At 50.3% G+C, this 27,975-nt stretch overlaps 10 protein-coding genes across 10 annotated transcripts; 5 read left to right on the forward strand and 5 right to left on the reverse strand.

The window, feature by feature from the left end:
- Positions 1-710: 710 nt before the first annotated feature.
- Positions 711-3,753, forward strand: EI90DRAFT_2910248 (kinase-like domain-containing protein; the record flags this gene model as incomplete). The annotated part of the gene is made up of 6 exons (XM_039054393.1): positions 711-922; positions 1,137-1,322; positions 1,634-2,074; positions 2,201-2,466; positions 2,779-3,249; positions 3,386-3,753. The coding sequence occupies 6 exons, from the start codon at positions 711-713 to the stop codon at positions 3,751-3,753; spliced, it is 1,944 nt and encodes a 647-aa protein (XP_038920051.1).
- Positions 3,754-7,731: 3,978 nt separating this feature from the next.
- EI90DRAFT_2871061 (DExH-box splicing factor binding site-domain-containing protein) lies at positions 7,732-9,235 on the reverse strand (the record flags this gene model as incomplete). The annotated part of the gene is made up of 4 exons (XM_039053855.1): positions 7,732-8,073; positions 8,160-8,871; positions 8,970-9,024; positions 9,184-9,235. Coding segments are annotated over 4 exons (1,161 nt in total), but the record flags the coding sequence as incomplete, so codon positions are not given.
- A 117-nt stretch (positions 9,236-9,352) lies between these two features.
- Positions 9,353-12,153, forward strand: EI90DRAFT_2666954 (uncharacterized protein). Its single transcript, XM_039053433.1, has 13 exons — positions 9,353-9,604; positions 9,675-9,774; positions 9,832-9,970; positions 10,034-10,350; positions 10,402-10,432; positions 10,486-10,569; positions 10,628-10,871; positions 10,930-11,014; positions 11,064-11,170; positions 11,222-11,408; positions 11,477-11,627; positions 11,683-11,867; positions 11,924-12,153. The coding sequence occupies exons 1-13, from the start codon at positions 9,498-9,500 to the stop codon at positions 12,113-12,115; spliced, it is 1,929 nt and encodes a 642-aa protein (XP_038920053.1). The 5' UTR covers positions 9,353-9,497; the 3' UTR covers positions 12,116-12,153.
- Positions 12,154-12,190: 37 nt separating this feature from the next.
- EI90DRAFT_3119030 (uncharacterized protein) lies at positions 12,191-12,976 on the reverse strand (the record flags this gene model as incomplete). Its single annotated transcript, XM_039063170.1, has 3 exons — positions 12,191-12,662; positions 12,724-12,776; positions 12,836-12,976. The coding sequence occupies 3 exons, from the start codon at positions 12,974-12,976 to the stop codon at positions 12,191-12,193; spliced, it is 666 nt and encodes a 221-aa protein (XP_038920054.1).
- Positions 12,977-13,115: 139 nt separating this feature from the next.
- On the reverse strand, positions 13,116-14,083 carry EI90DRAFT_3043434 (uncharacterized protein). Its single transcript, XM_039059254.1, has 2 exons — positions 14,031-14,083; positions 13,116-13,955 (listed from the first exon to the last, which is right to left on the reverse strand). Exons 1-2 carry the CDS (start codon positions 14,054-14,056, stop codon positions 13,280-13,282), a joined length of 702 nt encoding a protein of 233 aa, XP_038920055.1. The 5' UTR covers positions 14,057-14,083; the 3' UTR covers positions 13,116-13,279.
- A 472-nt stretch (positions 14,084-14,555) lies between these two features.
- On the forward strand, positions 14,556-16,897 carry EI90DRAFT_3043436 (uncharacterized protein). Its single transcript, XM_039059255.1, has 8 exons — positions 14,556-15,001; positions 15,056-15,151; positions 15,309-15,513; positions 15,536-16,036; positions 16,075-16,244; positions 16,305-16,494; positions 16,536-16,569; positions 16,641-16,897. Exons 1-8 carry the CDS (start codon positions 14,959-14,961, stop codon positions 16,764-16,766), a joined length of 1,365 nt encoding a protein of 454 aa, XP_038920056.1. The 5' UTR covers positions 14,556-14,958; the 3' UTR covers positions 16,767-16,897.
- Positions 16,898-18,976: 2,079 nt separating this feature from the next.
- On the forward strand, positions 18,977-19,925 carry EI90DRAFT_3043440 (uncharacterized protein; the record flags this gene model as incomplete). Its single annotated transcript, XM_039059256.1, is given in 7 exon segments — positions 18,977-19,122; positions 19,161-19,334; positions 19,345-19,437; positions 19,448-19,518; positions 19,554-19,555; positions 19,574-19,756; positions 19,811-19,925. Coding segments are annotated over 3 exon segments (228 nt in total), but the record flags the coding sequence as incomplete, so codon positions are not given.
- Positions 19,032-22,226, reverse strand: EI90DRAFT_2991950 (uncharacterized protein). The gene is made up of 13 exons (XM_039056126.1): positions 21,842-22,226; positions 21,681-21,783; positions 21,486-21,624; positions 21,119-21,432; positions 21,028-21,058; positions 20,888-20,971; positions 20,581-20,827; positions 20,434-20,518; positions 20,276-20,376; positions 20,011-20,209; positions 19,811-19,961; positions 19,575-19,756; positions 19,032-19,521 (listed from the first exon to the last, which is right to left on the reverse strand). Exons 1-13 carry the CDS (start codon positions 21,946-21,948, stop codon positions 19,471-19,473), a joined length of 1,794 nt encoding a protein of 597 aa, XP_038920058.1. The 5' UTR covers positions 21,949-22,226; the 3' UTR covers positions 19,032-19,470.
- Positions 22,227-22,272: 46 nt separating this feature from the next.
- Positions 22,273-23,574, forward strand: EI90DRAFT_2667557 (uncharacterized protein). Its single transcript, XM_039053434.1, has 5 exons — positions 22,273-22,428; positions 22,488-22,539; positions 22,595-23,302; positions 23,365-23,464; positions 23,517-23,574. Exons 1-4 carry the CDS (start codon positions 22,408-22,410, stop codon positions 23,433-23,435), a joined length of 852 nt encoding a protein of 283 aa, XP_038920059.1. The 5' UTR covers positions 22,273-22,407; the 3' UTR covers positions 23,436-23,464; positions 23,517-23,574.
- A 3,130-nt stretch (positions 23,575-26,704) lies between these two features.
- Positions 26,705-27,874, reverse strand: EI90DRAFT_3119035 (uncharacterized protein; the record flags this gene model as incomplete). The annotated part of the gene is made up of 5 exons (XM_039063171.1): positions 26,705-26,974; positions 27,029-27,166; positions 27,227-27,319; positions 27,399-27,485; positions 27,554-27,874. The coding sequence occupies 5 exons, from the start codon at positions 27,872-27,874 to the stop codon at positions 26,705-26,707; spliced, it is 909 nt and encodes a 302-aa protein (XP_038920060.1).
- Between the last annotated feature and the right edge of the window lie 101 nt (positions 27,875-27,975).

Raw genomic sequence — 27,975 nt, forward strand, 5'->3', positions numbered from 1 at the left:
GGATGGAGGGAAATTCTGCAAAATGTGTTCAAGTGTGGCTTGAAGTAAAATAAAGTGATAAAATAAATATTTACGAATATTATTTTTGCAGAGGGCCGAGAAAGGCAAGTCAGACTCGAGCTCATCATAAACATATCGAATATTGGATTTTGTTGAGAAGGCTTAATTTGGGCTCCGACTTGCCTTTTCCATTCCGCCATTTTTGCCCCCGGTTTTCTTCCTATAGCTCACACTACCACACCTCATTCCCCCTCCCTCCCTCCCTCCCTCCCCTTCATCTCCCATCCACTTCCTAGATCCTCTCTAGACTATCGTGCTAACCGCCCTTCGCTGCTGCTCTTTCAGCCGAGCTAGCTTACATATTCGCCTCATCTTTCATTTCAACTTGTTGACTGCACCAGCAAGGACGGCGCGCCTTTCTGCAATCATCCCTCCCGCCACTTCGTACGCTCTTGCCGCTCGAAGAAGCCTTGGCCAAGGGCTTACCTTCTTAGTGAGTTGATCAATCAATCACCGTCTTTGTAGCCCTCTCATGCCAACGATTCTCAACTGTTCGGTTCAATCGTTATTTCAACGAAAACAACAAACATTAAACACTCTCGAAACGCTGCCATATAGCTTGCAGATCGCTTGAAGCACGATTCAATCTCTCTCTTCTGCCTCAGGCTCCACTTCCCTCACCTCCTCCCCTCCATAACATCCTCATTTCAATGCTGTCTCATCCTCTCCCCATCAAAGGGGCCACGGCAAATCATAACGCGGCTAGCGTAAATCTTGATAAAGAAGAAGGTGCGAGAGAGTATGGTCCAGGTGGTTACAAGCCCCTTGCCATCGGTGATGTCCTCCGTAAAGGACGATATACTGTCGTGCGCAAACTTGGGTGGGGGCATTTCAGTACGGTGTGGCTTGTCCACGATAAACGGTGAGTTTTGAAACGCGCCTCGTGTCTAAGTCATTGTGTCTTGCCATTCACTGATCACTTCTGCGCCTATTCCGTTCTGTTCTGTTCCTGTGCTCTTGCCGCCTTCTCCCCTTTCTCCCGGCTTTGCAACGTCACACCGCCACAACAATAATCACACTGAACAAATCGCCATAAAATGGTTTCTGACTTTTTGGCCATTGTGTATACCAAATAGGACAAGCTCTCATGTTGCACTCAAAGTGGTCAAGTCCAATCAGAAATACATGGAAACGGCTCGAGACGAGATCAAGTTGCTCCGTCACATTCGCGACTCCCCTAATCCGAATCATCCCGGTCGGATCCACGTTGTCCAATTCTTGGATTGGTTCGAACTGAAGCCTGATGATGGGATATCGAGTATGTCGAGGACGATTCATGTCACGGACTGTAGACACGTTTGGTAAGTACTCTGCTTCAGCGTTGGACTGAGCGTCCTTCTCCCACCCCACCCTTTCCCATTCCATTCCTTTGGCAATTTAATTTGCGTTCCCCGGTTTCTCATTTGGTCGCATTTCCCCTGTGGAACCCTGGGTTTTAAGTCGTCGTTAAGCGAATGAAACCCAACACTTATCCTCCGCTTCTGTGTTCGACGGGTCCTCTGCGTCCAGCTTTTTCCCATTAATGGAACCACTTGCTCGTTTCTTCGGAATCTAATGTCTTGTTTTAATTTAGTATGACGATGGAACCTCTTGGGGAAACTCTTCTCTCCTTACTTCGCCGATTGCAATCCTGTGACGAAACGAATCTGAAGACGGGTATCCCAACATTCCTCGTTCAACAAATTGTCCGGCAAATGCTCCATGGGCTAGATTTCCTGCATACTGAATGCCGTCTGATCCACACGGATCTGAAGCTAGAGAATGTCATGGTACTCGTGGAAGATGTGGAAGAACTCGTTCGTGCATGTTATGCATCTGAACAGATGATGGGTGTATCACCTACCAGTGCAAATCGGGTTGTTGCTGTCCCTGTTCCGTCGTCGCTATCCAGACCCCATGATAAGTCTGGAACGAGAAACGTCCAGATTTTTGGGTCTTATCCTTTGCCTAGTCCATTGCAGGAGTGGGGAAGGGAGAATGCGGGGCCGGAGGTAGAGAGCCTTGCGAGGATCATGTCACAGTTGGCTGTTGAGAAGAGGGAAAAGGAGCCCCTTTCCTCGCCTTCGCCTCTGCAGGATGACAGGGATACCGAGGAGGGGTGTGAATCTCCGGTGAAGAAACCAGTGGGGTCAGCGGTGAGGGCCGAGTCCAAACCCCTGACAACTAGGGCCGGAGTATTGGGGACGGGGAAGGGGATTGTAAATAAGGCGCCAACCAAGACCCTTTCTTCAGATTCGATGATTGGATCGGGTGCGTCGTCGCTTGTCAGTGTGGAGAGTGGGTTGTCGAAGTTTTCGATGGCTGCGTTGAGTTCGGCTGCTACGTCGGTTGAGAGCAGTATGGTTGAAGGGCACAAGATTGGGGAGCGGATAGAAGGGTTTGGTGGAGCTGAGTCTATGATTGCGAGTGCAGGGCCGAGGAGGTCGACAATAAGTATTGCAACGTCGGAGTCTTCGGCCACTATTGCTGCTTCGGAGTCTACGATGGCCGTCTCGAACACAAATCGGGACGTTTCGGTTCACTCGGACGCGACGACTATGATGGGACAGGTGGAGGATAAGGAGGATACTGCACAGACAACGCCAAATCCTTCTCGCACCATTTTCGCTTATCATTTGAAACAACCTTCAATGTCCTCTCCTACACCTAACAATTCGAACTCGAACTCAATCCATAACAGTCATAACAATGGCAACAGTACTAATCCTCATTCACCAGTTTCATACACCCCCACCCCAACGCCTGCGCATGCGCCTTCGCTCTTAACAGCATCAGCTCCTATCCCACCCACACGAGCTACGTCTCGCGGTCGATCACGTACAAATACAAATCACAAAGTCCATGCACCCGCTACAACCGCCCCACCACGGATCCGCATTAAAATCGCCGATCTTGGGAACGCTACTCCCATCAAGAACCACTTCACGCCGGATATACAAACACGACAGTATCGGGCACCTGAGGTGATTCTGGGATTCGACGATTGGGATGAAAGTGCAGATTTGTGGAGTGTCGGCACAATGGCGTTTGAGTTGTTGACCAGCGATTATCTTTTTGCGCCTGAAGAGAAGAAAGGAAGGTATACGAAGGATGATGATCACATTGCGCAGATAATTGAGTTGCTGGGGGACTTGCCGCATTACCGCAAATTTGGAGGGAGGGAGTCGAGGAACATCTTTACACAAAGGGGTATGTGTTTTCTCCCTTTTGAGGGGTGTCTGTTATTTTGGGCTCGGAAAAACCTCCCTTGGTTCCTTCTGCATAGCGTTGCGTCACCGCCGATTGTTATCAGACACTAACGTTGTTGTCATGTCCCTTTTTTTAGGTGAACTACGGCGTATCACAAAGTTGAAACCGTGGCCGCTGGAACAAGTGCTCGTACAGAAGTACGACTACCCGCCGAGACAGGCTAAGGCACTGAAGGACTTTCTCGTCATGCCGCTTTCCTTGGACCCTGCGGACCGACCGAGTGCGAAGGAGCTTGCCGAACACCCTTGGCTTGACATGGAGGATGCTGCACCGCCTTATCCCACTGCCAACCGCTTCAACCCTCGGCCTGCTGTTGCTTCGACCGCGTCCGCACCGATGCCACCTGTTCCTCCGATCAATACGGAGGGGTCGTCAGATGAGGGGAGCCTGAGCAATGAGTCGTCACCCAACAACGCCGTTGCCAGCATAGCCGCGCTAGATTAGGTCACGACGGCAATGCTTTTTTTCTGGGAGATGACATATTCCCGTGCTGTGGTTGTCCGGTGCTAGGCCTGAAATAGAACGAAGCGAGGAGAAAAGAATAGAACGGCGTTGATCGTCGTTGGGGCCCGCAGCTCTTTTCCTTCATTCTTATCGCCTCGCCTTACCTGCTTTCGTCACTCCTTGCTGGGTACTCCCTCGTTTCATCTGGCTTGTTGCAATTGGACTTGGGCACTACGCGCGCGAATTGGATTTAGAGACCGTTATCATCAGTTCGCTCTTTGCATTATTAGACGTCTCTGTAATCTTCCACACTTTGCCTTTGGCGCATCGCCACGTGGCTTGGGCTGTTGTTCTGGCTTCAACGTCTCGTGTCTTTGCTATCCTTGGTTCCGTGCAATTGTTCTTTCGCCACCCCCTATCCCCTCCCTCATTGGCATTCCTGCTGGCAACTCCGCATCCTTAGGCAGGGCATGTTACTGATCCACCCCCTTCACTACCGGGAGTGCGCTGGCTTTTGGAAGCAGCTTAATTGATGACTCCCCTGTTGGCTTCTTACCCACCCTTGCGCTCTTGCTCCCCTCTCCTTATCCCCCACCAGTGAACCTAACAGTGTGTGCATCTTTGGTATCGTCTGATTCGCCGTCTACTGCTATAGAAGGTTTTTACCGGTTTTGTCGCGCCCGCTTTTCTTCCCTTGTTTCCGTTCTTGTCTTAGCTCCATGTTTCATATATTATTGTCCACTTACGCCCCCTATCCGCTCTCCCTTCTACCTCGTCTTGAAACGAGCGCCTTTGTCTGATGCACTGCGTCCTTGACCGCGGATGATTGATTGTCCTTTCTATCCCTTTCGTTCTCCCTTCTCCTTTCAACCATTTTACGCCTTGCTGTCCTATCCTCACCGCCCTCCCAACCCGGTCACACAATGAGCCCATCATATTTCGTTCCTACTTCCTTATTCTCCCCTCAACCTTATGTCCAATCTATCCTAACCCTTGCACTCACCTTTTCCGCATTCACGACTCAGTTTTCACTTCTTCCTTCCTCCCGTTGCGTTATCACTTTTCCTTATACACCGTAATTCTTAATCGTTTCAGCGACACCATCACGTCCAGCCTTATAATACCCAATTCATAGAGCCTTCCCCCTCCATTTCTTCCATTGACTCGCCACATCCTTCTCTTCCTTCCCGTCCGTGGTTCCCATGTCCTCAGTTGGGTTCCCTGGGTCCCACGCCTGCACCTCTATCACGCCCATGTCAGATCCTTCTGCGTTTCCTCATACTTGTTCCTTACATACCAATCTTCTCGTCGCTCACCAGTATCATTTATCCTTGGCCTCAAGTCCCCTAACAATTCTATCTTCTGGTACTTATGGTCCTCCTCTCTCTCTCTCTCTCTCTCTCTCTCTCTCTCTCTCTCTCCCGTCACTTGTCTTCTCTGTCCTCATTTCACACTCTTGAACGTAAACAAGTTTCGTACCCAAACTTTTTTACTTTGTATATATTCCATTGGGCTAGCTTTCTTGTGGCGTGCATTGTGTGAGCGACACACGCTAAATATCACATTCCACATACTGTTGCATAATTCACTGGCCAGTTATTCTTTGTGCTTGCAAGTTTTATTACTTTTTCCATCGAGTATTGTACATGATCTAGATGCGCGCGCAATCTATTCAGTTAGGCGCAATGAGGAAGTCCAGCTTTTTGTCACAAATCCTGTGCAAGTTCATTGCATACGTGCGTGCGTTCACACATGCATGGCCATACTATATTGATACGTGAAGAGTGCGATAGGACAAAATGGGGTGCTACCTGATCTGTTATCCTTCCTTGGTCTGAACTATCAAACTGGGGAACCGAGAATGAGGCATCATCGCTTATGAGGATATAGAGGCAGTCGGATTCGGCTCTTGTCCTCTTCGCCCCTGTTGGACTGTATGGACGGGATGGCTCGCCGCTAGTGCAAAACTAAATTGGTATAGGTACAGGGTGTGAGCGATTTTGGAGCATTGGATCTCGTTTGGCTAATCATCGCCCCTCCCTCCACTCACGGAAAATTCTAATGGCAACAAGGTTCGAAACATGCGCAACCTGAATGTGATGTATATATGCATTCATCCCAGGACCTTGTACAACACATAAGTATATAAGCATCCATGGCAGGCTCATTTCGATGATACTGCATGTAATTGAATTGGAGGCGGACTTCGATAGGACGTACGTATGCCGCCGAATGTATGCGCTGAGGTCATCACGCGTTATTTTGGCCAGCTCGTCGTGAGCGGTGTGGGCAGCGTGGGGCACCTATTTGCCTATTTAGTGAGACATGCCTCAGTACAGTACAGTAGCGGCAATAGCGGCAATGCTTAGAGTACTAGCCCACTGTCTCCTGCAAGTCACAGTTGGGGAGGGGGAAGACTGAAGGAATCTCCAGCGTAAATTTTGGTTTTCGAATAGGGCAGCTGACCCTTGCCGTTGATAGGGGACTGAAGCGAGTTCCCGCAGAGCTGAGGGGTTGGGAGATTAGCGAGCTCGCTGATGGGCGAGTCGCCCCCCCCTTTGCGAAGATCGGGATCAAGTTCCACTGCTCTAGATTACCTATCCACCTTACGCGAACGTGCGTTCAATCGAGGAAGGATTTATGTCCCTCTTCGGACAAACGTAACCCTCGCGTGAAAATTTCAAGGGTCGCAGTTAACGGGGCGAATTAGGGAGATATCGTCCTGTGACGGCAACACAACGGGCGATACAAATTTGAGTTGCTTCGCGAACCCTGATCCACTGCCGGGCTCATAGAACGAAGGGTGGCCGAAGGTAGTGTGGATCGGACATGCGTGAGACACAGGTCATTGGGATCGAGATGGCAGTTGCTCCCCGAGTTGAGAACGTCTTGCAATGAGTGCGCATTATTTGATTCTCGTGGGTGAACGAATGAATTGACATGTACTCATGTAGTATGTTACCGACCTCGGTCTGAAATAATCGAGCATGGCGTTCGTAGAGGAGAAAACATCACTGACTTGTTCGTGAGCTACTACTGCTATGTAGGATTAGTATGCCATACCAAATGCATGATTTCCATGACGCAGTATGATGCCAGTCCAAACGTAGAGTCTGTAGCAAGATAGTAAGTCCGATACCATCATGGGCACGAGTGCGGAAATAGTTGCTTGTCAGAGGTGACTCAAGAGCCGGCCGTAATGGGCTTCTTGGGGATTAGGATTCCTGACCAGAAGCAAAAAAAAATTTAGGGGGAAGCCTCGCTCAGCATTCCCCTATTCGGGACGTTGGAGACAAGGAGTAATTTGTGACTGGAACAATAGCGGCACGCGATCGCTCATCCGTTTGGAGAATTGACAGAAAACTCCATTTGGCAAGCTGCTGTTCTTCCCCAGTGTCAATTCCTCGCACACCAGAAAATTCCAGGACATATGAGGCACTCTACTTGAGCCAGAGAATCTGGAAGGTGCATTGGAAGTTGTGCTTTATACACAAACGAGATTGAGGCAAGGGGGTCCATCAGGCAGTACGTACCAGTCAGCAGATAGGGAACCCCCAGTTCCAGCCTGCATTAGAGTAGTTGCACTGATTTTCACGCCGATTTTGCATGTCAAGGATTGTTTTGTGTACTACATACACCGCGGCTGGGTGAACAGTGCGCGGGTCACGAAGTGAGGATTGCTCAACTTTGAATAAATCAATAGTCCTCTATCTCCAGATGATGGCTGTGGAAGGCGGCTGACCTTGAAGCTTGTTTTTGCTTGGGCTATCCAATGAGCACGCAAACGAAAAGTTTTGGCTAGCAAGTTATATACTACGACTTGCGCCATGAGGCCGGCGTATGGTCTACACGATGTTGTGACAAAAACAATTACAAATTGAAATTTTCTGGAGGTTGGGCCACTTGTGGAAGAAGGTTGGTCATGAAGTAAAAGCAAGCTTCATCTCCTGCTGCGTAATGATCATTATCGTCCTTGTACCGGTCCTTTTCAGATAATCGGCTGTCACTTTGATACGCATCACGATCCCTACCCCTATCTCGGTCCTTGTCTCCGTCTTTTCGATGTTCGCGGTCGTCGTATTTATCTCTACCCTTTTCGCGGTCCCTATCCCCTTCACGTTCGCGTTCCCTGCGCTCTCTATCCTCGTCACGCCTGCGATCATCGATCCGTGCTGAGTCACGACGGGATAACGACCTATCACGGTCGTAGTCGCGGTCACTGCCACCGCGCTCACTGTGTTTGGTGCGAGGAGGAGGAGAGCGCGACGGTCGTCGCGAGGAGGACGAGGATCGTGGGATTGGTGAAGATGATTCATATCGCTAGTGTGAGAAAGAGGAATTAGGCTTGGACCAAACAAGGTAGGGAACACCCACCCTGTCTTTTGTTCCTCTTTTGCCTTCATGACCAGTGGGATGTACTTCTTCTCTGGCCTGGAAAATCGCTTTCCATCTTTCCTTGATGCGCCTGCAGACCCGCTGGGAATGTCTTCGGGTGGCCGCTCCTTTGCACCTATTCCCAAAAGTGCTGGTCGTGCTTCGGGCAAGTACGGCTCCACAGGGCCTGTTCTCGTCCGACTGGCGGACGTCCCTTCCTTCCAACCCATCCCCCTCAGAAGCGCTGCGCCAAACTGGTCCACAGGTACACGTTGATAATCGTCAAGCGTCGCGCTGTCAGGAAGCGTCACAACATCTTCTCTGTAGGCCTCCGTCTCGGTTCGGCTCCTCGTAGGGGGAATAACATCAATCTGGATAGTGGCTTCAGCGAGATCACCTTGGAGGATGGCGCGTAGAGCTCGTTCGTCTTCGGTGAGCTGCTCCGGCAGTTTATCGGATTCCGTCGTTGTGTCCTCCCGCCTGTCCTGAGGCTTTTCATCTTCCATCTTTGCATCGCCCTCTATAGAACGCGACTTCATGACGAGACCAACTTGTTGTGAACCGGAATTTATTGTAGCGCGCGTGCCGAGACCACCTACGCTGCCATCGGCACCTGTAGCTGCCCGAGCGCTCTCGGGAACGAATGTGCCTATGGCCTGTCGTTTTCGAGCTGCAGCCCTCCAATCACGGTTTTCAAGCGCAGGAATGACTAACGGGCCAGTGGGTTTAGATGCCGGATTTTTTCTGCAATATGGAAACAAAGCAAGATGCCCAAGCTGGGTGTGAGAGATGAATTTAGATCCATTTCGGGCATAAAACTGCCGTTGCGAGAAATCGTGCACGCACCGCTGAACCCCATCGCATCAAAACCAGTTATAATCTCGTCCTCTGTACCAGCTTCATCATCTGAGCTGTCGTAGTCATCCTCAAAGGATTGCTTTATTGCTTGCCGCTTCCCATTACTGTTAATCGAGAAAGCAAGTGGACTAGGCCTGACAGAGGCACTGGCAGGTTTTACTGGTTTAGTAAGAAAGTTCGATTTCGTCGGCACTTCACTGTCAGACGTCTCACGAGACAGCGGAGAAGGCCTCCTCACGGTAAATGAAACAGCTGGATGGCTAGCGAGAGGATTTGGCTTGCTCATAGCCCAATAGATCAAGGAGCGTTCTGGGCAAATGCGTGAGTCAGTCAAAGCAAATGGACACGTGACTTACATAGATCAATTGTCTCCAATTCGCTTCCGACGCCTGGCGCTTGTTCCTGCTGAATTGAATTTGTGTTCATCACAACAAGGTCGATTTCGACCCTGATGCATACATAATCTGTAGCTTTTTGGCTGGGAGCTTCACCTTTCCATCCTTGTGTTCGTGATGAAAACATTCTCGAATGAACCATGGATTGGCGCACCCAAGATTGTTATCGGGATTGACGTTGGCACCAGTTATTCTGGGGTATCATTTGCATATCTCTATCCGGGGTAATAGCCTTTGCCTTTGCCCGCTCAAAAATACGAGGCGAGCTCTAATTGCCTCTCTTGCTGCTCGCAGAGGCTCGAAAACGGTGACCAGGGTCCAACAATGGCCAGGACAAGAATCCCAACGAAGTGAGAGCAAAATCCCTACATTGATATGGTATAATGGCGAGCAGGTGGGCCCCCAGGTTCTCCTATGGCACGCGGGATTTGCTATTAATGGCGTACGCTAGGCAATGGCATTTGGTGCCAGCGTGTTGGACCCTGCAACACGCATGAGAGCAGCGGACGAGGAATGGCAACTGGCAAGAGACTTTAAAATCCATCTGCATCCAAAGAACTTGAAAGATGCTTTCAACCTTGAGTTGACTCGTTGCGTACTGTTAACATGTTCGGGTGGTTATGCATGTCTTGACGCACACTCCCTCTTCACAGCATTACCCGATAAAGTCTCACTGCAAGCCGTCTATCGCGATTTTTTGGCCTACCTTCTGCAACATACCCGACGTTACTTCAGCGAGCGCATCATTGAGGGAAATCGCATATGGAACACTCATTTTGGTTCCGCGGAGATCGTTATTGCCCATCCCAATGGATGGGGATTGAAAGAACAAGACTTCCTTCGTAAAGCAGCTATTGGCGCTGGATTGGTGACCAAGCAGGGCGCTCCAGAACGGGTTACCTTCGTGAGTGAGGGTGAAGCAAGTGTGCACTTTTGCCTGTTCTACGCGGAGTTGGGGTCGCAATTGAATGTAAGCTCCATTCGTCGTACATCGAATGGTTCTCCCAATTTCTTGTCCCAGGTCGAAACGAACTTCATGGTGTGCGATGTTGGTACGTATTGGAGTGTAATGACCTCACACAAGATCACAAATGGGATTATGCAGGTGGTTCGACTGTCGACGCTACTACATATACCGTGACCAGCAAAACGCCAAAACTTGAACTCAAGGAACTCAAGCCGTCGGCCTGTAGGTCTCCTTCAGCTCATTTCATCATTTTTGGGTCATGGCCGAAATTCTCCTGCAGGCGTTCAAATAGGAGGTGTCCATGTGGACGCAGCTTTTGAAAAGTATCTGCGCAACACTCTCAAGAAATCTAGTCTTGCTGGGGATGATCTCGATGAATTTATTGATGAGGGTATCAATGACTTCGAGGCCCGGGCCAAAAGGGCCTTCAGGGACCCAGAGCAGACCTCCTTGGTGTTTATCGGAACGCCCCACAAGTTCGCAAGCAGTATTGGGATCTCAGGATCAAGGTTCGCTCTAAAGGGGTATGTGAGATATCTGCTGAAGGGTGAAGAAGTGCCGCTAACGTAGATGATGATGAAGGAGGGTGACCCAACACTTTTTCCAGCCGGTTTTAGAAGAGATTCTTGTTACTATACGCGACCAACTGTCGGGGTTGGATGTGAAGGTTTGCTGCATCTCCAGCTCTGACGTACTTATTCCAACCAGCTCCCTAGACCGTCTTACTTGTAGGAGGCTTTGGCGACAGTCCGTATATCCGGGATGCCCTCCGGGCTTCATTATATCCTGACCACATCGACGTTGTCTCTGCAAACGATCTCACGTATGTATCCTGCCCACTGCGGCTGATCCCGTTTTAAAGACTTTACCACAGGTCCAAAGCTGTCTCAGATGGAGCGGTAATGTTCCACGTTACGAACATGGTCGTTGCCCGGGCGGCACGGTTCACTTACGGAATTTCTATATCGGAACGGTTCGCAGCTGGTAACCCGCATCATGCAGGGAGGCCGATTAAACATGATTTGGATGGCGAATGGGTGATGAACAAGTGGTTCCCCCTTGTGCGTCGAGTGGGTCCGACGATCTTAGTGCCTCCTAGCTGAGTCCTGACTAATCCCCGGAACCAAAGGGGGATATATTACCGCATGGGCAGAGTGCAATAATTCACGGAGATCAAGTCTTTGACACTGCCAAAGCAGGCTTGAGCAAGTGGTCTCAGGTTATCTATGCTTGGACAAATGTGGATGATCCAGAGCCGTATTGGGTCAGCGACCCTTCGGGTGAGTGAATGATCCTTTGCTGGCTGAAACCCTGAAGCATTCACCAATTCCCCAGGGAATCTACTGCCAGGATTTGAGCGAGTTTGCATGGTGACCGCAGACCTGACCCCTGCTGCAGGAGCAATCACAGAAGTCAAGCCTGAATCAGAGGATGCCAAACCCCATTGGAAGGTTGAACACAGTATTTCCATTCAATTTGGAGGACCCGAGTTGCAAGCTTTTTTGGAATGGACAGGAGCTGTGAGTCGGTCCCTGCTAATACTTGAGTGGCAGTTGCTGAGAAACGATATGCACAGGATGACAAAATTATTCGGACCCAGCCGTCATCATTCCGCACTCACTTGTGTGATGCATTGACTACAGTCTACTACAAATTGCACGAACGAGATGATAATTATCCTGGACTGACCATGCTGGGCTCAATCGGGCCTCGACAAGATGTATTATATGTAACACGGAATCCCCAACGTATAAGTAAAATTATATGAAGACCAGCGGCGAAGAACGCCCAACAAGTCCGAGCCAACAGGCGAATCCCGTGAGACTCTACCAGTAACGAGGTTTCAAGGGGACTCTGCCTGCGTGTTGACGGGGTGCCTGGCACGAGTAAGTGCCCCAAGCACCTTGCGAACAACAGACGTTGTCGTCGCGTTCTTGTCCTCCTCAAATCCCGGACCGTCGTAGTCGTACCTGTGCGGTGGTATAAAATCAACTTGCCCATAATGCCATTCATCCCGTCTCTTTCTGTCCTCGATGATCGCCTTCCTAGCCTCGATGTAAAACCATTGTTTTCTTCGATAACGCTTCTCAGCAGAACGTGCGTATGCAGCAGCTCGCGCCTCGGCTTCTTCCATTATTTTCGCCTTAACTGCTGCAAGGAAGGATGGGAGTCTGACAGAGGATGTGCTCTCGTTTGTGAAGACCGCGATCTGTGAAGCGTTCTCGGGATCAGGGTGCCAATCTGAGTCGTCTGGGATTTCCTCAGGTTTGATTCCTACATTGCGAAGGAATTGTGGGTGTCGAAAGGGATGCGCCCTGCATGCGTTCGATTGGAACAATGAGTCCGGGAGCTTAGATCATTATGGTTACCATTCACCATATTGAAACCGGAGGGTTGGCCAAGGTGTCAACATAAAAGCATCGGTTAGACTATGACGCCACAACGTCAGTTGAGTGAGTGCCATTGGGTGTGTGTGCGATGACCTTACTTGAGGGTCGAATGCCCTTAGCCACCCAGGTGGTAGTTCCTCATAGGACTCATATGGAGGAGGCAGAATAGAGGATGGACTTGGCGAGCGCCTGGCCGTTGTGTCGTTACCACCTTCGTCCGCGGCTGTCACTTGAAACATTGCGAACCCTTGACCTCGAGTCCTTCTGTCGTGACTGAAGGTTACTTGTCGAAGAGTGTTCTAAGCACACGCACTCTACAGCTTGAGAGGGCCTTTGGCACGTGCGAACGATCCGACGGACCGATCGGCTGGAGCCCCCCTACGGTGAGCACTTACCGATCACAGCATTAATTAATGGAGACTGCGGACCTATATACATATACTTTGACTGCTCAGTATTGTTCGATCACTACATGACCTGCAAATATAGATATGTCCCGAACCAAAGAGAAAACAAAGGTGACCAGCGAAACGGGTGAAAATCTAGAATAGAATGTCACCCAGTAACAACCCTCCAAGTAGGCCCCCAAGCAATGCGGTGCCCCCTCCCACCCCACCGCGCCTACCATACGGACTCTGTCCATACCCATACTGAGGCATGTAAACGGGACCACCATACGCTCCTGGATGCGGTGCCCCGGAATACCCGTCTCCGTAGTTCGGATAAGGAATACCTTGTCTCCTGTAGGCCTCACGCTCTTCCTCGACCATCCTCTGTCGCTCCGCAACGTATCGATTACGGGCCTCGATGAAGCGGCGCTCTTCTTCACGATGACGTTGCTCGCGTTCAGCGCGAACCCTTTCCCTTTCTCGTTTCCTTTCTAGTTTCCTTGCGGCACGCTCCTCTTTAGTGCCGATGGCGGAATCTTTTAGCCTCCCAAAGAAGCCTCGCTCTTTCTGCTTCCCTTCGTTAGTGGAGGAAGAAGTACGGACCGAACTTGAAGCGGGAGAAGAGGTGGAGGCGCCAGGAACGCTCAGATAGTCGGAGTTTGATTTAGAGCTAGAATGCGGGTCTTTGGAGTCGGGTCTGAAAGATCCAGGAGACGGGGATATAGGACGAGGGTGGTGATCCTCAGAGGAAGAGTGATCATCATCGCTGAGATCGCGAGAGGATATGCCTGCCGATCTCAGAAACTGAGGATCTTCAAATGGATGAACCCTGTTAAATCCACAATGATTGTCATTATAAACCAAGCCCAAATGCAGCAGCTGTCCAACACGATTTTTTGCTTACCAAATAGAACGAGGAGGTTTTGCCATCGTGTCGACATAATAGTGACGCTCACTCTATTGCAAATGGAAGGTTCGGGGTGAATCGAGAAAATCATAGTGTAAAATAGCTCACTCTCGGATCAAACTCCTTCACCCAGCCAGGAGGTAACTGACGATCCTCATAATCAGGAGGTGGGCCAGTAGGGACCGAGAACGCCTGTTGCCCAAGAGCAGAGGCAGAAGTTGCTGGGACATTACCGACTGAAGTAATAGACGTTCCTGTATCACTTTGCCCAAGTTTTCAGACATTGCAAGAAAGGGTTTGGGAGTGGTTGGAAGAGTGCTGTTGGTCGTATATCAGTACTGCTTTTATTTGTAAGGAGGCTGTGTTTTATGGGAATTCAGAACAGGTGATCACCAATCAAACAGCATAATAGGCTCGTATTATTCACAAACCTTTCCCGAGGATGCTGCGCTCAAACGATTGTCCGAGTTTCCGGGAGTTCGGACATGCCGAACAATGTCCTTGACCAGTGACCTAGCTTGTGGTGACGTGACTTTGTGCTGTGGGGCGTGCTTTATCGATCGAGCCTGTACAGAATCCGCAAATCAACGACAATTGCGAGCGAGTGGGCCACACGCCCAGTCACTCTTGTGCAGCAATGTGTCCAAATCCCCAACAGCGCAGGGTCATCAACACACAAATGCCTTGTAGGTGGATCCTGCCTAACAAATGCCCACAACGAGAAGGTTATCGGATTGCCCTGCTTTGTGCGTGAAATCATTTCAAGGCTCATAAGCTATCATTGTCCCGATGTGCGGAACTGCGCGGGAGAGTGTGGCAGTGACATTTATGTAATTCGAAATCACACGGGGCTGTTCCTGGGCCTGGTTGTTAGACGCCCTCGCCCATCCGATCTGTGCGCCAGACATCTAAGATTACAGATACTATGGCATCCACTCAACCGCAAAACACTAACCCAACAGTTGTAAGTCGTCTAAGAAATAACTCTGCCCGACCTCCGTTGTATCCCTTTTTGTCATTAGCCCGACCCGTCAACGGGACAACAGGACAGATCGATCCCTCTGTTCCCACTGGACAAACGGTGAATCCATCATGCCAGAGTGTAGGAAGTGGCGAAGGTATGAACGTTGCACATGGGCATGACTGCCAAATTTCTCTAATATCTTGCATCTTTGGATTTCAGTTACTGCGGGCGCTTCAGCGAACGTGGTCGATCCGGGCACTTGCCAAAACCCTCGATCCGAAACAAACAATTGCCCGGCGCAAACACTGAAGCTACTCCTCCTTTTCCGCCCAAGGAGCCTCAGGAGCCAGTTACTCAGCCATCAAGCGACCAGCGAGGAGCGCTTAATCAGGATGTTTCCAGACCTAGCACTAAGAATGACTCTGTGCCTATCAAGTCTCGGCCAGACTCTCCTCAAGTTCCCCCGAAGCATCCAGATGGGAAAAGGGACGGCCACCTTGCGCGCATCGGGGCGTGGTTCACGGGAAGCGGGGAGAAGGCCAGGGCCCAAGGCATATCCAGGGCTGATACCCGGGAACCATGCGCCTCAGCAGCAGCTCAATGCCCCAAATCCTTATCCTCAATACTTGACCCCTTATCAACAACAACAACAGCAGCAGCAACAGCTCCAATTTGTTCATCAAGAAGCATGGAAACAAGCTACAGACCACTTTGGAAACCAAATAAACACCCTGAGCTCCGCGAACGACGATTTGAAGAGGAGACAACGAGAACTGCAAGATGATGTTGTCAGGCTCACAAAGGAACTTCGCGAGGCCCAAGCGGGTTACGCCAATCTCCGCAAGCACCTGCAAGTTGGTGATGATACCGAGGCAAGGGATATTGTCACTGAGTTCAGAGATGTCAACCGCGCTATAGAAGATGCTGCTCGTTTCATTGCGGATGCATCTCTGAAGCATTTTGAAAACAGGGATGACCTCACAACCGGAAATGCTCAAAACTTCGATGCCTTGAAGGAATCATTCCTCAGGGGGATGCCGTGCCCTCCATCATCGTTTCTGAAAAGGGTTTCCCCAGACCACTTGAAGAAATGCTTGACTACGGGTTTCGTTCGATATTGTGCCAGGTGCTGTTCGATGAGATATTCAAACCTTTTCATCCTGCTTTTGGTCGCGGGAACCGGACGGACAAAACGGAAAGACTCGATAGACACTTGAGGGATATATACAAACAAATTCGCATCCAAGGTTAAGATTCTGGAGTCTTGATTGATCTATTGTTACTCACACCTGTCTACACCCTATTAGAACCTCAGGTTGTAGCTGGACGCTGGCGCGCCAATACGTACAAGGCACTGGATGCTCAAGTCAACAGTCACGACGCACTCCTATCCAACATCGTCCAATTTGTCGTGAATGACAATCTTATATCCCTCTTGACAGCCATCTTCCCTCAACCCCTCCAACCTGGGAGCGAGATCTATAATCATATCCAGACGTAGTGATTCGATCGTACAATTGGAACCTAAAAGTAAAAAGGGATGTCCTCCTTTTTGACTTTGTCCCATTCCATGTCGAGAACAACGCGCCTTATGACTCCAAAACAATGGATTTCTTCGATAAGCCGAAGGGGAAGGGGGGGAGCATACTGTGATCTCTGTGGGGACGCTTGGGTTGAAGTCAATACTTGCTGTCGAGGGGAAGCGAGACCCTGAAATGCGGATACAAGAGAAAGTCAAGATATTGACGACACAGTTCTTTGGAGATTAGGGGGATCAGGGTCTCTTTCAGAGAGCTGGGCCCCTTTGGGTTTTTGATAAGTTTCTTGCATCAACACCCGTGTATCTGCTTACTCCTGTACATGCTCACACATGATAATCATTTCGGCGAGAATAGCAACGTTCTAACGAATGAAACGAAACTCAGACGCCGGGAGGAAATAAATGGTATTCGCAAATAAGGGATGCATTGCGTAACTCGTCTCAGATAGCAGAATTTCAGCCCCTTCAAGGCTTGCATGTCCATCCGTTGCCCACTTCATATCAGCAACAGCTCTGTGCCTCGAATTCGATGTGACGGCAACCCGCAAGCAAGTCGAGAGAAATTCTAAAGGGCCAATCTTTGTTCTAACCCATCTGAAAGACCACCCCAATCGGCGACAAAACCGTATACCTTTCAATATGGGAGCTGAATTCGGTCGCGCTTCATGAGCCTGGCGAGCGTCGAAATAGCTTGCGTGGCTTCACTTTGTCGAAGACCCAACACCCAACAAGGATCAGCTCACTTCGTGCACACATGGTAGTGTTGAAAACGAGCGCGACCGGGGAAGGTCCAAACTAGTTCTTGGGTGCCACCACACCCACGTCCCCGCACGACCGGGAACCAGGTGTTTGTGATTCAATTAATCCCTCGATATCTGACCTGTTGCCCAGCATGTCCGGAGTTGCGGCGATTATGCAGCACTCGACCCATAATTTTGTATTGGAACCGACAAGTCCGAGCTAGCGCGACCAACTGCCCCGAACATCAAATAACAGTTCCGTCAGGTACTGCTTTAGCGCTCGTTTCAAGATGCGGTGGGGACTTGCTGGCGAGCCAATCCAAAGGTTGGTTGACGATGATCACTGCACTTCCGAGCTCTCAGCGGAGCCACGAAGTGTGTCGCAAGGCTGTTTGATCCTTGGCCCTTCAATCTGCCTCGGGGGGCTGGTGATTATTTCCTTGACGAAGGGTTTGGAGAGCTGTCTGGAACAGATGGGTTAGGAACTCAATGATTTTGTGGACACTCCACTAATGGTTAGGCAGGGGCAATGTCTAAAGCTAGAAAGCCTTGGTTCCAGATTCTATGTCGCCATGGACGCGGCCTAAAATACCGACGAGTGTTAGCGAGTAGGGACATAAGGGTGAATTCCGATTGTCAATAAACGAACTGGGTGTTCCAGAGCGTGCTCATCGCAATGGCTTGCAAGCTAAATCCCTGACGCACCGCATCGAAGACTCCAATGACCGTGTCGATTGGTTCAAGCGCAATTGTGGTGTTTGCCCCAAATTTTGCAACCATTGAGTTGTCTTCGGCATGGATCGGGACATGATTGGCCGGAGCTCAGTGAGGAGAAACCTGGTGGTTGTGTAGAAGATGGACGTCAAGCTCCACATGCGATGTCGGCTCACTGGCAGGCAGAGAGGCGCGTTGTAAGCAGGAAGGAGGATACTGAACAGTTGGAGATAACATCGTCGACGACATGCGGCCTTCGTGTGAGCCTGAGAGTCGGGTTCCGTCCTCGCGGGCCCACAACGTAATTGTACCCTTCTGTCTGAGACATGAGTGATGGCTGAGAAATTCTCGAAGTATTTCTGGTTGCGTGCTTAACAAGGGGAGCGACGTGATCCTTCCATTACTCTGGGGCTGCTTCGGATTTCGAGCGTGGTGTTTCCAGGATCGAGCCTAGCTGTCATCAATCTACAGGGTTCGGTCAGACGGTTGTGATGGTCATACTAGCCAGCGGCCGTGGACAAGCAGCCGGATTACTCCAGAAAAGATTGCAAGCGCACAGATTCTGAGACCCGACGAAGATGACGTACTGGTTGGCAGCTAAGCGAACCGGAAGTTCGTGCACGCGCACCAACCCATACGAATGGATTTCGGGTCACTGAAGAGAGCGTGTATTCAATGGCTCCTGACAGATGTACCTATGGCACCGTAGGGGTTTGGTCCGCGACCGCTGAGGGAACTGATCAGTTTGCCGGGTTTGTTTTTTTCTTTCAATGGCTCTCAGTCCGTCTGTTTCTTATCGCTTGCCAAGGGCAGCCCTGTGCAATACTAGTATATACCACCGTGTTGGAATGATTCGATACGCACAGTACTCATCCAACGCCTCTGCGGATCAGCAGCGCATGCGTAGAATTTGGCGCCATACTTATGCAGTCAGCCCAACTGGAAATGAACATGTTGGCTGCTCGTTTCCCTCCGGGCTGGATGCAAAAGCGGAGGCTCTTCCTTTTGGCTTCGTCCACTCCTTGTCGAGCATCTCATGACTCCAAATCAATGGATTTCTTCGAAAAGCTGACATGAAAACGGGAGGAACACATTGTAACCTGTGTGGGGACTTTGGGTTGAAATCAATTGCAGCCCCAGGGGTATTCGAGAACAAAAAATGCAAATATGAGGGAAGACAAGGACATTAACGGCACAGTTCTTTGGCGATTAAGAGGATTGTGATCTCTTTCAGTGACGGAAAATCCCCTTGGTCCATTTGAGACCCTGATAATTTCTTGCATCATATCAACACCCGTGTATGATGTAACTATTTCCCACTATGTCGCGGCCGCTGCTTCAATGATGGACAGAAATGGTGACCATTCTGACAACCATAATCAAAATACATACACCTGGAGGGAAACAAACGACGCTTGCAATCGGTGGTGTTGCATTGGCGATAAAGTTACGAAACGAATGCGGTAGTGTTTCGTCGTCTCAGATGATGGAATGCGGAATAATCGTCGCCGAGCCTCGCCGTATCATCCCCTAAGAAGATAAATTGAGTTTGAGCGATAATGTCGAAGAGGTTGCACAGTTACCCGTTCGGTCCACTCTATATAAGCAACCAGCTCTGTGCCTCCGAACTCGATACCAACTCGGAAGTCGAGATGCCAGAAGGTCCCGGAAGGTCCAGATCTCTGTTCGAGCCCTCCTGAAAGACCACTTAGATTGGCGACCAAATCGCACACCTTTTCAATACCAGGAGTTGGATTCGGCCGCACTTGAGGGATTCGTCAGCTGATTAAGCCTGATGGACTCCAAGTACCGCACGTACCTTCAGTGTCGAAGGCCCAGTAAGGATCGGGCTCGCTCACCCTCGTGAAAACATAAAGCGGAGTTGAAAACGAGCCCAAATCCGGTCGACTGTGACTGTATGCCCTTGAGAAAGCTCGTGTTACCCCTTGGCCGGGTGCCATTATATCGCCCTATGAGTGACATTGGGGATGAGCACGGGAAATTGCCAGCGCCACTCACTCTTCGCACGATCGGGAACCAAGTGTTTGGTATCCAATTGATCCCATCAATATCTCTTGTGACCCGTCGCCCAACATGCTTGGGGTTCTGGGGATTATACATTACTCGACCCACAATCCCATATTGGAATCGGCAGGCTCGAGCTACGACCGACTGCTTCGAACACCAAATGACAGCTCCGTCAGACACCGCCTTGGCGCTAATGTCAGGGCGCGGTGGGGTTTTAACGAGTCTTCCAAAGTCGTACAGGTTTGGAATGACTTACGTTGAATCGTTGACAATGGTAACTTGTGAGTTGCTGACAGAGTTACGGAGCGCCTCGCGCAAATATGGGCTCTCACCGAACCCTCCCACCAGTAGCACATGCTACCGGACAGTTAGGTCACTCTTCAAGCGCACTGAAGGGAACGATTTCCTGCTTACATCGACCCTCAGTCCTTCCATTTGCTCCAGGGCACTCGCAATTATTTGGTCGACGAGCGGCTTGAAAAACGATTCTATCGTATTTCTTCGGAAACGGATCAATTCAGAACTGCACCAGAACCTAGGAACCAGAGTTCTTGGACTTACCCGTCTAAATTCATTCTACCCCTCCGTATCCCGAGGTTTTCTACCGTCAGTCTGCCGGCACCCAAGTCGAGGGTTCCTCTTCCATTGCTTCCTTGGAAGGCCCTCTTCGTATTTGCCTCGAAATCCGTCACGGCCTTTGCCACAGCTTCTTCAAGATCCTGAGCGGTCATCATTCTGACCGTGCGCAGAGCTTGACGAAGATACTGCTCGGCGGCGAGATTGACAAATATTCCCCCAGCTTGCACACCTACAGTGGTTTCCCAATGATTAGACCCCGCAGGCCACAGATAATTTAAACCATCCATACACGCAGATGCTTTAATCTCCTTCATTTTGAATTGAGGCTGGGGTGCGATAACTTGGTAGGTGGTCGAGTCGACGGTCGATCCACCTTGACGGTCGACCAACTCAGTCAAAGACCCCATCAAGAGATGCGCAACAACTCACCAGCATCACACACCAGGAGGCTGATGCCTCGCTACAGAGAAGGAAGTGGGTGATACAACGCGCATGACCTTACATGAGGGGGTGGACGCACTTGGAACCTAGGCGCAAGGTCGGCATGGAACATGCAATAGTGCACACTGGCCTCTCCTTCCGTTATGAAATGAATCCTAGGAGAGCCGCTATCTCGAGTCCAACCCGCAGCCGCGACAGCGCTCCGAAGGAAGTCTTGTTCACGAATGCCCCATCCATTGGGGTGGGCGATGACGATGTCTGAGGCTGGAAAGTACTGGTTCCAGACTCGCACACCGTCAACTACGTGATCCACGAAATACTGACGAGTGTTAGCGAGTAGGTATGCCAGGAAATCTTGATATATTTGTGTCAGTCCAACCCCAGGAGGAAGCGCTGATTATGAATGGTCAGATGTAATCAATGAGAAACAAACCCCTCAGGCGCACGCTCGATCGCTAGGTTATACTTCTGTCTCATTGTCGAGGGATGGAGGTGGAGCTTGAATTGTTTCGCTAGTCTCCAGCCATAATCCGCCGCATCGTTTTGGGTCTCCGCAGTGACAGCTTCCGCTCCATACGCGACCGCCTGAATCGATGTCAGCTTAACCGACATGGCTAATATAATGGATTAGAGGGATCGACCTGGTTTTGCCTATTGTACCAGATGAGAGTCGGTATCTTGCTTTCTCCTCGGTGTGGTGGCTGGCCCGGCCACTCTGAGACACGAGTCACAGCTTGAGGACCGCTAAGCGCGAGCGGTTAAATTTCTATGGGCGTTACTGTAGCCAGCCAGTCTGACATACCTCGGGTACAAGTATGCATATGAGACGCCTGTATTTGAAGTGCCGATGTCGATGGCGATGATTATTTTGCTCTGGCCAGCATAGAGCTCGCTTGCGAATGCCTTCATCGTCCGATAAAAGGGACGGATGGGGAGGAATGCCGGAGGACTGAATCGCTTGAATAAATAATCCGTATTGCACAGGCCACGCCCTGAGGCTGCTCGATATGGGAAGAATGTGCGCCAAGGCTGTTTCCGGGGTCCTGCAATATTCTGGGAGTGATAAAAGCTACAAGATGCCGATGCAGACCTGACATCGCGAACCAGAACCTCAATCTCAGATCCGGAGGTTTTTAACGAGTGAGGTGTTGCCACTCGGGCGCATCCTTAAGCCTAAGCGCCCACGAGATGGACCCCTGACAGGGCCACCTTCCTGATCGGGTGACTGGGTGCAATCGTTTGCAATTAGCGTCACCTAAGCTGTGCAGCGAAGGGAGCCGTGGTTCCAGCTCGTGTGTGACTCAGAGCGCTGACGGTGCTGGTGCTGAGTGACTGACGCATCTGCCTGTTCCTCTGTTCGATCCGAATATGTTCACCAGGAGTAGAGAGGCAAGTGTCGCCTTTCTCTGTCATTGCCCATGGTCTCAGATAGATATCGTTTTTGTCAGAATCCTCGCGAGCAGATGTACCAAACGTCTACGCCTGGGATTGTTGGCATACGTATGTTGCTTGTATTTGATCTTCTCCTTTCTCTCATTGTCTTCCTCATGAACAGCGCCCAGGGGTACATCATATGAGTATATTGAAATCATTCAACCTCAGATCCCACCTCGTCAACGTCACCAATCTCAATCCACCTCAGGGTATCCTCCCGATCCGCGACATAGAAACGGGGCAAGGGTGGCGTCGCCTTCGCCGAGCAATCAAGGCTCAGCATCTCCGGGCCATTCGCAACGGCCTACGCCTCAGCCCCCGTTGCCCAGCGTAGGATCCGAAGCACAACCGAGGACTTCGCTCTCTTCGTCGCGGACTGCTCCGCAGTCACCGTCCAAACCAGTGCAGCCACCCCAGTGGCAGGATCATCAGCAAATATACGGGGATGAGAGGCTTGCTCATGAAGTCCATCAAGCAGAACAACGAAATATCGAGTTGGATAATCTGCGGCACCAGCTTCGGGAAGAGAAGAACAGGGCGGAGAACCTTGCGAAAGAACTCAAGATCGCGCGAGAGGATCATAGCTCTCTCCGTGCCAATCTACAGCTTGACGATGACATTGAACCTGGACAAATGGCAAAGGAATTTCAGGCGATTAATCGCAGCATCGAGGACGCTTCTAGAGCGATAAGCGGTTGGTTTTGCGGAATCTTCACCTTTGATGGTATCGACGCGCCCACTACTGCGCACGTAGTAGACCAAAAACGACTTTATGACTTGATGCCGTATGCAAGCAGCCGGAATTCGACGCTGATACGGTCGTCGAGAAGTGAGTTTCGACCCCTGGAGGAATTCATAGATTTCTTCCTACGATGTATTCTGGTCCGAAAGGTCCATCACGAAATACTGGCTCCCCTACACCCTCATTTGAATGCGAGTGTGGAAACACGGGGCACTTTTGAAAGGGTGTACAAAGAAATGCAGAAGCATGGTAGGTACCCATTCTTTTGAAGCCGACTCAGTTGACATTAAAGCATCCACAGAATCTCAAATTGTGTGTGGCCGCTGGCGGAGCATGTCATTCAATGGACTTCAGTCCACGCTTGGTCCCAACTGGGATAGAGAATATGCTGGAGAACAGACTCGTCAATTCGAGGTCCAAACTATCTACCCACTCTTTGAAGTTATCTATGGAGTCAAACGTCCTGTGGGGGTTAGCCATGAGGTTATTGATATGCAAGACACACATAGGACCCAGTTGTACCAGCTATTCTCGAAATGTTTAGAGTGGAACAAGCGCGCAAAGGGGCAGATGTACAGTGTCGAGTATATCTCATTTCTCGTTGCAAACAAAGGCGCGTTTATCCCAGACAAAATGCGACACCTCGACTCGCACAACAAAGAAACAAGGGAAATACATATCGTGGCAGCGGTTACACTAGGTCTGTTGGCGGAGAAGGTGCAGGGGAAGGGTTGGGGGCCCGGAACAAACCCTGACCCGGTGCCGTTGGAGTCTCGTGTTTTAGAAAAGGTGGCAGTCATCACTGACGATTACTTTCGAGTGGATCGTTAGCGGGACATTGCGCTTCGCGGAGGTGCACAGTGTCGGCATTGGGATTCTCTCCCTGTACTTGTACTTGTAATGGTTGTCATAGGGCCTTATATGTCGGATTGAGATTTTGATGTTAAACATGCCGTTCGATCTGTGCTCTGGTATCATTATATGAGGTATGGTCCCTATCGGAAAGGAGACGCCCATAATCCAGTGAAGGACAATAATCTCAAGCCTCTAGTCATTTGAGCTTCGCATAGTCCAATAATGGTAGGACACCCACTACAGCCCTATAAAAGGCGTCGAACCACGCTAAAGCTCTGCAAACTTGCCCTTCAGTGTCTACGATGTCTCTATGTTCCCCGATTCTAGGTACAATGGCTGGGTCTGCCTTTCAAAAGCGGCCTTCATTTTTCCCTCAACGATCTGGTACAGTTTTGGCACGTTTGGCGCGTGAGCCAATCAGTGGAGACTTGTGAGCGAGAGGGGGAGACGAGGAGGCATCAAGGGCTAACTTGGGGAGAACATTGTTACTTAACACGGTGGGAGGTGATTAGCAGAGAAAGTTAGAATACTGCGGTAGAGGTTGGCGAAGATGAAAGGATAGAAGCACCAGTTGTCCTGAATTAAAAGCTAAGAACGGATTCAGCGCACATTTGCAAGCAAGGGGTTAAGCCGTTCGGGTCTCTGAGTCCCCCAGCCTTTGCGTGCAGTCTGGCATGTCGTAGTACATTATTTCATGATCCGCCAAGCCTGAGGGTTTGGGGGAGGGGAAACCTTCCGTCTCTTGGTTCGACCAGCCCAGCTATCTTCCTCACCGGTGAACATGAGCAGAGGTCTCGATAAGGTGAAGGAAATGTGGAAAACGTAGCACAGCAGCCAAGAGCAGCCATCGATCTATCTCAGTCGCCTGGACGGAAGAACAATGCTAGCTGGAAACTCATGCAGGAGGCAGCTGTCGGCCCAAATCACCCCGAAACCCGAGTCGCGCGAGCAACCGGCGTTAGTATACATCTATCGTAGGCTTCCCATGCCCAGGGCACGAATACGTATATAATATGACACTTCCGTATGGCAGTATGAGTGGCAATGCCGATGCCGACGACGATTTTTGCTTTCGCTAATGTAGAAAGAAAGCCATCATCGTCCAATAAAATGAACCGGAGAATGCGCGTGTTGCATGTAGACGGGCCCCAAGTGCCTTTGAGGACGGTTGGCCACTGATGTCTTCAGAGATGGAGGACATAATAAAGAACTGGAACCGTAGAACCAATGTCCGATCTGAACGTAGCTGTCACTGAGGAGAGCGTCGGCACTCTGATACTCTCTTGAACCTAAGCGCGCAGCAGATACCTTACTAACCGGGCAATTACCTGCAATTCGCACACCTAAGTCGTGCAGTGAATGGAGCCAGCCTCCTGCTCGTCCGTGACCTCAATCGCGCAAATAACTAGCAAGGGTGTGGACTCAGAGCACTAGTGACAAACCCAACCTGTCCTGTCCTCCGCGGGGAGTCCACCAGAAATACCAGGCTATCACTTTCCTTTATCATTGTTCGAGATGAACGCTAATTTCGCCAGCGCCTATCATCCGTATGTTGCTTGCACCTATTCCTCGCTCTGGTCTTATGGTCTTCGCCATGCTTAGCATCGGGGGGTGCATTACATCGGCAAACGGAAAAGACGGCACAGCTCCATCTCGTCAAGCACCCCGATCCGCAACACGGGTACAGAACAGGGGTGGCGTTGCCTCCACTCTGTAAGTATGGCTCAGATTCCCCAAACAATCCGCAACTCGATGAAGCCAGGCGATTAATCGCACCATCGAGGATGTTTCCAGAGCATAGGTTGCAGAACCTTTGCTTTTCATGTTGTCAAGCCGCCCACTGCTGGGGATGCAGTAGGCCAAAAACAATTTAACGGCTTGATGGCTTATGCAAACACTGATACGGTCATCGGAAACTGAGTGTCAACCCTCCTGAAAGAATTCGTGAATTTCATCCTACGATGGAAATACTGGTTCCGTTTCATCCTCATCTGTGTGCGTATGGAAACACGGGACACTGTTGAAAGAGTGTGGTAAGAAATCCTGAAGTGTAACACGCCCGTTCTTCAGGACAAGCTCAATTGACGTTGGAGTCCAGAATCTCAAATCGGCCTCTGGCCGAACATGTCATTCGTTCCGAACAAGGACACATTGAATCCAGATAAATGCGAAATCTCGACCAAAGAAACAAAGGAAATAAGCATCGTTGGGGTGGTTACCCTAGGCGTATTGGCAGAGAAGGCGCAAGGGAAGGGCCGGACGTCCGGAACAAAGACAGACTCGGCGCAGTTAGAGTCTCGGACTTTAGGGAAAGTGACAGTTATTACTTTCGAGGGCATCACTAAGCAGTACGACATCCTACTCCGCAGAGCTGTGGAGTGTCAGTATGGGATCCACTGCCAGCAATTTTAGAGATTGCAATCGGGCTGTCTAATTGGGTTGTTGCTAGAGCTTCGTGCTCTTCAGGACAAGCAGTGAACGAGCTACCATGGTTCAGAATCTCCACCAGAGAGAGGACCACGGTGATCCAGCGAAGGAAAACTCGAGTCTTGTGTAATTTTAAGTCAGTCGTCTGAGCTTCACAGAGTTCAATAATAAACCGTCCTACAGTTCTAATATCCTGAGCTTGAAACGCTAAGATTCGACATACACATCAAGTCCCGTGTTCTCTTTGCCTAAGACGTCGCTGTGCTCCCAGGTCCCGGGTAGGGCAACTCGGTAAGCCTTGGCCTTAGCCAAGAACGCCGCTTTAATTCTGTCTGCGATCATCTGGTGCACTTTCGGCACATCCGATAGTTTGGCGCGCGAGCCCATGAGTGAGGACTGTGTGAGTGATAGGGAGAAGTCGGGCCGAAGCGAAAGCGTGAAGGAGGGCGTATCGAAGGTTGGTGGGGATATGGTTACCTGAAAGCGGAGAGCAGTGAGAATCCAGCATTAGTGACAAGATACGAAACCTACTACGGCAGAAAATAGGGAGAGTGAAATAGAAAGAGAAATTGGCAAACGTGCAAATGAGACGGATGGATAATTAAAGAGGAACGAAGTAGAGAGTGTCATCGATAGGGTATCCGTATATAGTAGGTCAAAATTTATAATCTTGCATAGAAATCCATCAAATGAAGTAGATGGACGGAAATGATTGCGGATTGAACGCACCGCTTCGCCTGTTTCAGAAGAACGAACAACACGAGCGTTGGACAATTTAGGCGCCGAAGTCCCCAATGATACAGAATGAACCTTTACGGGAGACTGGATCAAGGGTTAGTTAAATGCGACAGCACGTGGAAGCGGAGCTTGCCAAATATGAAGAATCCAGAGTTCTTTGAACCCATCTTTCGATCCTCATCCTCGCCACTTCATCTCCACCACTCATTGGTGGGCCCCGGCGTAAAGCCTCACGGTATGATTGGGCAATCTGTCACCGTAGGACCATCGGTCATGACATTCATCCGGGACCAGAGGCAAGAAAACAGAGCGGCGCACACGTGCAAGCAAGAAATTGAGCCATTCAAGACTTTCCGAACTGTCCCGAAGCTTTTGAACGTAATCAGGCATGCCCAAGTGTGCCCCTTCATGGTCTTCCAAGTGTAAGCGTTGGGCTTTGTGGTTAAACAAGTTGGGCAAATCGCTCGGCTCGCCCTCGGCTTGATCATCCTGGCTATCGTCATCACCAGTAGACACGGGTTGAGGCCCCGTTGTGTCGAAGAAAAGATAGCGCAGAACGTAGCCAAGGAACACTAGAACGGATACTTGTCCCAGAATGAAGCCTTGGGTGAACGTGGGAGTTAACGACAGGAGCCCCATAAACACTCAGAAGGCCACTTAGACTCCGCAGTCCCGGTTGGACCAGATGACAAACAATACCGGTAGAGGGCCGGTGGCGATAGTTCTGTCTTATCACCACG

Source organism: Cantharellus anzutake (genome assembly GCF_015039405.1).
Source record: "Cantharellus anzutake strain C23 chromosome Unknown EI90scaffold_9, whole genome shotgun sequence".
NCBI lineage: Eukaryota > Fungi > Basidiomycota > Agaricomycetes > Cantharellales > Hydnaceae > Cantharellus > Cantharellus anzutake.